Source organism: Pyxicephalus adspersus, chromosome 1 (assembly GCF_032062135.1).
Source record: "Pyxicephalus adspersus chromosome 1, UCB_Pads_2.0, whole genome shotgun sequence".
In the NCBI taxonomy this organism is placed as follows: domain Eukaryota; kingdom Metazoa; phylum Chordata; class Amphibia; order Anura; family Pyxicephalidae; genus Pyxicephalus; species Pyxicephalus adspersus.
Window position 1 is genome coordinate 151,637,607 of NC_092858.1, and position 9,204 is coordinate 151,646,810.

At 36.7% G+C, this 9,204-nt stretch overlaps 2 protein-coding genes across 2 annotated transcripts in view; one reads left to right on the plus strand and one right to left on the minus strand.

Moving 5' to 3' along the window:
* LOC140344374 (adhesion G-protein coupled receptor G7-like) overlaps positions 1 to 8,219 on the minus strand; it is a 23,289-nt gene extending 15,070 nt beyond the window's left edge. Inside the window, exons 1-3 of the mRNA XM_072431504.1 lie at positions 8,094 to 8,219; positions 1,847 to 1,963; positions 464 to 583 (exon numbers count right to left, since the gene is read on the minus strand). Coding sequence (XP_072287605.1) covers positions 464 to 583; positions 1,847 to 1,963; positions 8,094 to 8,205 — 349 coding nt within the window. The 5' untranslated portion in view covers positions 8,206 to 8,219. The remainder of the gene's footprint in view (positions 1 to 463; positions 584 to 1,846; positions 1,964 to 8,093) is intronic.
* On the plus strand, positions 3,636 to 7,799 carry LOC140322733 (coiled-coil domain-containing protein 63-like). The gene is made up of 2 exons (XM_072399313.1): positions 3,636 to 3,727; positions 5,984 to 7,799. Exon 2 carries the CDS (start codon positions 6,007 to 6,009, stop codon positions 7,474 to 7,476), a length of 1,470 nt encoding a protein of 489 aa, XP_072255414.1. The 5' UTR covers positions 3,636 to 3,727; positions 5,984 to 6,006; the 3' UTR covers positions 7,477 to 7,799.
* Positions 8,220 to 9,204: the final 985 nt, after the last annotated feature.

Genomic DNA, 9,204 nt, shown 5'->3' on the forward strand with positions numbered 1-9,204 from the left:
GGGACACTGAAAGAAAGCATGCGGAAGTGCACACTCCGGAGCCGCACAAGCCGATGCTTTCTTTCTAGTTCCGGCTCCTGTCACAGGCGGAGTGATACTACATGCACTCCGCCTGTCAGAAGCCAGAACTCAGGCTCGCGTCTTCCGAAAGGTACGTTTTTTTTTATTTTTAAGACCTACCCCGAAAATAAGACCTAGTGTGTTTTTAGGAGCCAAAAAAAATATAAGACAGTGTCTTATTTTCGGGGAAACACGGTAGCTATAGAAAAATATAGCTACGCTTTTTTTTTTAAATGGCAAGATAAACATTAAACTAACTGCTTTTACCCACCAAGAAGCTGCCATAAATCAAAATTTCACCCAATTGACTAGAACATCACCCCTTGATGAATAGTTACTTTGTAAAAACATGCAGTTAGGGTAAATCCCCCCTCCCCAAAAAAAGAGAGAAACCAATACTTGCCATTTACAGATGTATTGTCACACAGTTCAAATGAATAGCCATACATGCCAACCAGGATGATTTCAAATTCATACCAATTACCATTGTCATCATGTATACGTTGGGCTTTGCAAAAGTTTTCTGAACACAAAAAAGTATCATTTTTAGATTAATAATTCTTATTAAAAGGAATGTGAAACAGTTTTAATTATATATTTAATTTGTTGTGTAGAACTGATAGAACTTTGCCTATTTAAAAATCACAGCAATGTGATTAGATGTGCTTAGAACTCTGAGGTTGACAGATTGCCATTAAATGAAAAATGTGTATAGAAACAGAAGGCCAGTTATGTGATCCGTCAAATTTTGTGAAATTAAAAAAAACTCTATCTCTCTCTCTCTCTCGCTCTTGCTCTCTCTCTAGATATAATATATATAAATCCTGGTCATAGAAAAACAGTAATCCCAGTCTTCTTGAAGCAGATTTAAACGTTAAAATAAAATGTGGGGGCAGCCAAGTTCCTTATCACAGAAAGGAGGAGGGGTCATCTGTCTGTTCTCAATCCTTTTTGTAATGTACACTAAACTGCGCATTACCACATTAGTGTATGATGCCAGGTATCCCGGCATATTTTTGATTGCTGGGAATGAATGAACTCCAGCATGCATGTGCAGGAGTTACATCATTCAAGTCTGCCCACTCAAGGTGCCCAAAGATCCATAACCCTTGAGAAGGACCAGCTAAAGGGGGTGGCACTCATGACAGAGCAAGGACAGGTGATTGTAATTAAGAAGTTGCAGTCAAGCAGGTAAGTTTTTTTTTTGCCTGTCCAGTCATCAACAAACAACATGCCTCCAAAAACAAAAACATTTATTTTACCCTAATGTGTATGCCAAGCAAATACTTAAGGTAGGGAACAATTGGAACCACTCTTGGGTTTTATTGTAACCTGGAGCTTTATTACAACAATTTTCCTGTATTGAAAATTTCGTACATGAACTAAGTGAAAATTTGCAACAAATAAACAAATAGAAAAAAAATGTCAGGTTTTTTTAGAACTTACATACTAAAGAAATGCTATTTTGTTCATGTCCTTTGGAGAGTTCCCACCACCATTGTGGGTACAGGAGCCATAAGTAGAGCAAAAGTAAAAACCTTGCAGTGATTCTAATCCTTCCCTGCTCATGTAAAATGTGTTCTGCACATACAAACTAAATTTATTTACAATACTGAATACTGCTTTTCACCATTTTTTTATTTGACTGAATCTTCTTAAAATAGATAATTTTTTAGTGTGGTAATATTAGTCCTCACTTACATTTATGCATTTTTGTATTCAAATATTAATGTGTAAATGGTGAACCAGAGGTAATAAGTGTCCCCCATACAATACATATCCGTACCTTGTGTGCAGAGATCCCCTGTGTAGTATTCTGTACAGCGGCATTGATAATTTATACAAATCCCCCCATTCTGACATTCCAGGAGACAGGGAGGTGGTGGGGTTAGTTTAGATGGTTCTATAAAAACATACACATTTTTAAACATTTTTTGCTGCAGAACTTTTTTTTACAATAAAAATAAAAGTTTTTTGCATTTAATACTTGTTTAGTATATTTTTCATGTGATTCTGTAGGTGTGTAAAAACCACAATATTTAAAATAATTAGGAAGATAAGCTTCAGAATGGTTCTAATATACCAGGCCTTCTACCATCTACCAAAATCCAAATTTATTAATTGTGTTGGACAGCAAAGCTGTGAGGTGAAGAGCAGTGAGCCCGCGTCCGATTTATTAGAAAGTTACCACTTGAGATATAACCTTTTTCCTCCAGCTGTTTTACAGTAGTACTGCAACAGAATAAAACCTGCCTTCGAGGGCAGTGTCCTTTATTAATTTTTGCTCCAAAAAATGCACAAAGACTTATTTTCAGGGGATGTCTTATTTTTTCACGAACAACAATCAACATTTATCCTTGAACAAAAAAATCAACATTTATTAAAATATAGCCATGCCATCACTTTCTGGAATATCATCACAACTCTCAAAACGGTGAAATCCATTATGAATTTATTACTGTCAAAATCAATTGTTTTAGGTGTGTTTAGGTATAGAAAAAATTGCAAACATTTGTTCCATGGAAAGGGAAGCAATAGACTCCTTGATGACTCAATGACGTTAGGGAACACTCACTGTAGAATTGCCTTTCTAAACTTTTTAATCCTGAGGATTTATTGAAATAGGTTTCAGATCTTGGGGAACCCTAGTAAAACCAACTGAGGGTCAGTGTGGAAAAATCAGCTTAACTGGTGTCCAGTTGAGAGAATGAACTGGTGGCTAGAATACCACCAAAAAAGTAGATTAAACACATCAGTAGATTCATTATTAAATCAGAAGTCAGCAGCCAGTTTGAGGAACCCAGCAAGCGCTTGAACAACCTTTGGGTTCCATGGAACCCTAATTGATAATAGCCTTGAACTACTATGAGGGCTTATGTTAATGGGCTGTTGGTGTGCATTTCCAGCAAACTTCAAATCACAATGAATTTGCGGAAAAGCGAATGTTAGATCTTGGGGTTTGGGGTGCTGATCCCATGTGTTACCATACTAGCAGCTGTTCTACCATACCATACTAGCTTAGACAACCGTAAGTGTACTGTGGAAGGAAAAGGAGAGAGTAAAACAGCAACCAGCCTTTCTGTTCAATTGATAAACTAGGAAGTCAGAGAAGTTATGCTTTGCAGAACAAGGACTTCCATTTCAATTCTCACCCTGGAAACTATCTGCCCTGGGTACTCCTGTTTTCTCCCAATACCATACTGGTAACTTAAAGTGGAACTCAAGTTAAAAAAACCAGGATCAGGCAAGTGGGTATTGCAGAAAGGGAAAGGAGATGTCCCCATTGTAATAAAATGTCTTACTGGCCTGATTGCGTTAAGAATATACAAAAAATCTGAGCTGCGCAGTATCAGCTTGGACTGCTGGGGAAACCTGACACTTTGTTTTCCCTTGCCTGTGCCAGGGATGGATGAAGTTATGTCACTCTGGATTGGCCAAACAAAATGGCTGAATATCAAAGATGAAAAGAAGTTGGCGGCGACCAATGCCCCCAAATTGGCCTTACACTATGCTAATGACATATTGCCAGAAGACCCCCTACAGCTTACATGTGATGTAACTGCCAACATCGCATAAAGCCAGGTCACTGAGGGGTTCTGTTCTTTTCCTGGTCACACAGACACCAAGCATTATCTACAAAGGTAGAGGAGAACCTTCTCCAACATTGGTGAGTATGTGAGAAATTAATCAGATGAAACTAGACCTCTTAATAATGGATTCAGAATGGTTGCTATGGGTTACCATGTGGTAGGTACAACTCTTTGTTTACTGTGATTGTAAATTATCTGCAATGATCAGGAAAACCTATTATAACTAGTACAGAATAAGGTATAAAATATTATTTAGACCTCTCTTTCCATTAGTGCCTGGACCTATTCACAATATCTGAGTGATTCCCCCCATTTTACTAGACCATGGTCATTTTTTATGAGCCCAATTTTTACCTTCTGACTCCTTAAGTTCAGCAAAGTGTTATGTGTTGGAATATGCTGTGTGTAGTTTTGCCATTTAATGGCACAGTTTAATGTTAGTGTTGGTGAAATTGTAGTCTTTTCCGTTTGCTGACAGTTAGTCCAAATTGACCCCAATGTTCGAGTTGTTTGATAGCTTATTCTGAATCCCATTGTCCAAGTCCAATGAGGGAAAACATCAGCTAATGACACTCACAATGTACAGCCTGACTAATACAGCCACCGGCCACTGACAGCCAGTCATTGTCCACCAGCTGGATGGCCAGCCATATACTATCCGTCACCTGTTATACCTGTCAGTGACCCGTCATTATACCTGTCATAGCAAATGGCTCAATCAATACAATGACAGGTACCACATACAAATACCTGTCATTACCTTGATCTGTGTCCATAAACCGAGAATTAGCAAACACATTAAGGAAATGGTGGCTCTAACATTAGCAGCCCATTCCATGAAGCCAGTATTGGGACCAGTAGCAGAATAACCATGGTATGGATTTGTCTAAACTTACTTTGAAATTGTGGATGGATCCCCAGATCCCCATTGTCTTGACGTTGGTGGCTTCCACAGCCCTGTGTGTTGTTTCTGCTATATGATGATAACTACATTTAGAACTACAAAGAATTGTTCCATGACTTTATCAGGCAGGAAGCCTAAAGTGGACCTATCACCAAAATTTTAACTTTACACACCCTAGACAAGGGTATTTAGGGATAAATAGGGTAGACAACCCTTTTATGTAAGGTAAAAATTAACTTATATATTAATGGTTGTAAAGTCAGAATGGGAGCGATGAGGATACCCACGCCATGCACCCCTCTAATAGAAAGAAAATGTGGATCTCAGACATGCACAGTTAGATTGGCACTCTTTTTTCCTATTTAAAGCAGGATATGTCATCCAGACTTGCACCTGTGCAGTGCGAGATTAGGTGACATAGCCAGAAGAAGAAAGGAATTCAGGATGGGACAGAACCCAAATTACGACAGCGCCGTAAAAATCAGGGGCTCTGCTGAAGTAATGACAAGGTTTTTTTTTTAGTTCTACTTTAAGCTTATTATTACTGCAGTTTTATTTTCACTCCACAGTCTGATTGCTCAGTGAAAGTAGCACACTAATTATTTCATCCAACTGTCACTCCTCCTCCTGTCAGTATGCCTTCTGGCACTGGAGCACACCTGATTCTATCACTGTATTGCTTTTCTTTCCCCCTCATTAGGTTTTATTGTACAGACAGCGCAGTAGACTAAAGGAAGCTTATAGCAAGGCAAATTCAGCTACCTAAACCACTTACATTAAAGTGGATTTAAAAATATATTATTGATTACAGAAGTGCATTCATTTGAGCATTTTATTTCTACCTAGAGTTCAAGTATAATGTGAGTATAAAAATTACTTGTTAACCCTCTGGTTTTTAACTGGAAATATTCACTTAATGTACTACTATAGTGCTTGTCTGGATAGCCCTAGCGGTACATTTGTGTGGTTACTTGCAGCACTTTGTAGTTTGCACATTTTTTAAACTGCATACTATACATTGATTTAGGGTCAATCATGTAGATTGAGGTGTACATGATTTATAAATGACCCACCTGTGCCAAAAATAGGCTTGGGATTTCTTATATTCATACTAACCACAAGGATATATAAAAATCATGATATGAAATGATAGTGAAAGATAGAGTTATAACCCTACCTGTGGGCACATGCGGATTTCTCTCTTCCACACACAATTTATGTGTGTTTAGCCGAAAAACATTGCCAAATCATCTAACTGCTAATAAATACTGCACAAAGTATACAGCTCCTATAATTTACTAAAAGTGTATCAGGTTAACCAAGATCTAAAAAGATATCCAATAGCTAAAATATATTGGTAATTATAACAATTTGTTGACCTCCCTAATTATATAGGTCACCATCTGTATTTTTTAACTTTTTTGTATAGGTGTTCATCTGCTATTGCTAAAGATGCTGCACGGTGAAAAGTTGTCAATCGAACTATATAAGGATAAACTGAATTCAGCCAAACTCCCAGCTTTATTAGGAAAAATTGGAGAGGTAAAAACGTTTCAAAAACTGATCAATTATCAGAAAACACAAATTAATCTATTAAAGTATGAGCACACACAATCAAAATGCAAAGCAAAGAAAAATCAGTATGTTATCCAGGAAAGACAAGTAATGGAAGCTAACGAGGCTTATGAATGCGAGATTCAGACGGAAACTAATTACCTTGTCATGTTAGACAACCACATAAAGGTAATGGAAGACAATATTTTCAACCTAAAGAAAGCCAATAGTGTCAAATGCTCCAAACGAGTTTACAAAGCAGATGCACAGGTCAAACGCCTGCAGGACCAGATGGAGCACCTCAAATCCAAATATGATCGGGTGGAAATACAGAAAGACAAGGAAAAGGAGTGCATTAAAGATCTATGTCTTCACAAATGCTTGTTTTACAGGCTCAATCAAAGAATGCTTCAAGAGTTTCAGCATTTATATAAAGTCAAGAAAAAATTAAAACAACTATCATCAGTAGAGAAACAAGGCCAGAAAATTAGGGCAAAAATCACAAATCTAAAAAAACAGGCAGCTACAAATTCTGACAACTATGAATCACAGTTTAATATAGACATCAAAACATCTGACCATGAAAATGAACTCATGGAGAAGAATTTACTGAATCCCAATGGATTAAAGAGTTCAAAAAAGAGTCTTAAACGAAAAGAAAAAGAGAATTTAAAACAAAAACTGGAAACCATTGAGCGCCATGCCAACAAAATACAGACATCAAATGAGCAGGATGACTTTACAGCATATTGGTCTGGTATGGTAGTCATGCTTACACAGAAAATCCAGGATATTGAAGATGAGATCACTATCTTAGAAACTCCTCCTTTGATACAAAAGAATAAATTGGAGGAAGAACTCCAAAAGATATCAGAAGAAACTAGAAATTGCGAAGACAAAATAAATCAACGTTGTAAACACGTAGACATGTGTATATCAATAGTTGATAGTCTTTTTAAAAACATCAACTGTGAGCTGACACCATTTATAGGAAGGCTAAAAGCAAGAGATATATTATACCCAGATGTGTTATCGTATTTTCAAACAGCTGAGAATGAGGTGAATAAACTTCTTCAGGTACATACCTATTTGGAAATAAAGGACAAGGATGACAATTGCCTCCCCAGTTTCCTTTCTTGTTTCTCTGATTTTGGTACTATGATGCCTCCTGCCATAATATCTTCACCAGAAATCACCGACAAATGGACCATCAAGTCCACTGGTGACTCCTCTCAGTGGAAACTATATAACACCCCATTGAGCTACGAGGAAATTAAAAAAATTGTCCTGGCAAATATTGAGAAAGAAAAAACAGATACAATGACAGAAGAGGAAAGAAGTGCAGGGCAGTTAATGAACAGTTCTTGAATGGATGAAGACTTTGTAACAATGATCATTATACCATCCTTGATAAAAAGTAAAACTCATTACATAAAATCCATTTCATTGTTTGTGGTTTAATATTGATGTTGAAGGATAGTATTTTTGTTACAAAATGATATCAAATAATTTTTGACATCCCGTTTCATGGTTTAATGAAAAGTGGCTGTTTCCCTGAGCTTAAGTGACACTATATAGATAGTAAAATAACAGAATGCAAATAAAAGCATCTGAAATTTGTGGACTTTCGAGCCCATTCCAAATATACCATGGTATTAGAAGTACACAAAACCCGTTTATGTTATGGTAGAGTGTGTGAACAAAGTCCAGGAACACTGCATTTAAGGTTACCTAGTCCTTTTCAATAACTGGTAATTCACATTATAGGCTTTTAATAAAACACTTTCCTAGGTTACATTGTACATCAAATGCAAAAACAGAAACACAACCAATGTACACTGTCCACTGTACACAACAAATGTACCCTTAAAGCTTTTCTAGGTAATATATCATCAAGATTTTGAGAACCCGCCTTTCGGTATTAAAAAATTGTTATATATCCACATATAGATATCCAATAAAAAATGAATAGGTACATTACATACCTTTATGAAACTGCCATACAAAAACATACATCAGACCTGTGATTACAGCAGCTATAACAAAGCAGGCAGTAATTTTGAGAAAAATCTTCATATACGGGTGTTTTTCCAACATACTTGAATGGCTGATACACTAAACACAAATAATCAAATGTGTCCTCGGGTTCAGGCTAATATTTAAGCCAGTAGCTTACTTTATCTGCAATGAATGTAATGATCATAAAATCTGAAAATAAAAGTTCCTGGAGAAGAAAAACTAATAAGATAAAGAATATGTGTGTGTGTTTGAACAGCATAGTAAATAATGATTACCTGATCTAAAGAACAAACTTAGGAAAGTGAAACAACCTTCATTCTTACTTTTACACCCCTTCCCTCTCACAGCCCTCCAGTAAATATGGACCATGTGTAGTGTTGCTGAAAATTTCACAATGAATTCTGCAAACCCATGTGATAGTGGTAGGGCTTCTCAGGCTCCAAATCCTGGATTACAGGGCAGTGGTATGGGTAATAGCATGTGTGATTGTCAATCATTACTTGGTATTCCTCTGGTAGAATCACAGGCTCTGAAACATTTTTGCTTAATGAATTATTATTACCCACCCAAAATCCAGAAGGTATTTTTTTATTATAACACTTCACTTGGTTTAAAATTAGAGTTTGACATTTATCCCTTTCTGATGATTCTTCCATTTAAATCATATTTACTCGAGCAGTGCAAACAGAATACCACTACTCCAGTGACAGCTTCATTTCCTTGCAGGTTTTCACTTCTATTATTTTAACACTTTGACATTTAAGAATACGACTTCAACAACTCCAACACCGACTATGGTTTATAATCTGTGCTTGTGTTTCTTATTTGTAGTTCGAACACATTTTTGTAAATTCCTAGTACATTTTGAACCATCTGCAATCAAAGTACACTGAAAACAATTTTAATCCCATGGAACCTCCCAAACTATTGTGCTTACAACCAACAGCCATGACTTTTTCTGAACATCTGTGTGCATTCTCCTGCAATTGATGGAGTAGTATACGCACCTCTCCACCAGCTCATGTCTCCACTTCTCCTTTCTAGAGCGGCAGCTATTTTTTTTTCTTTTTGGATTAA

Coding starts and splice junctions, on each gene's coding strand:
- LOC140322733 (XM_072399313.1), top strand. CDS start 6,007: ATGCTGCACGGTGAAAAGTTGTCAATCGAACTATATAAGGATAAACTG.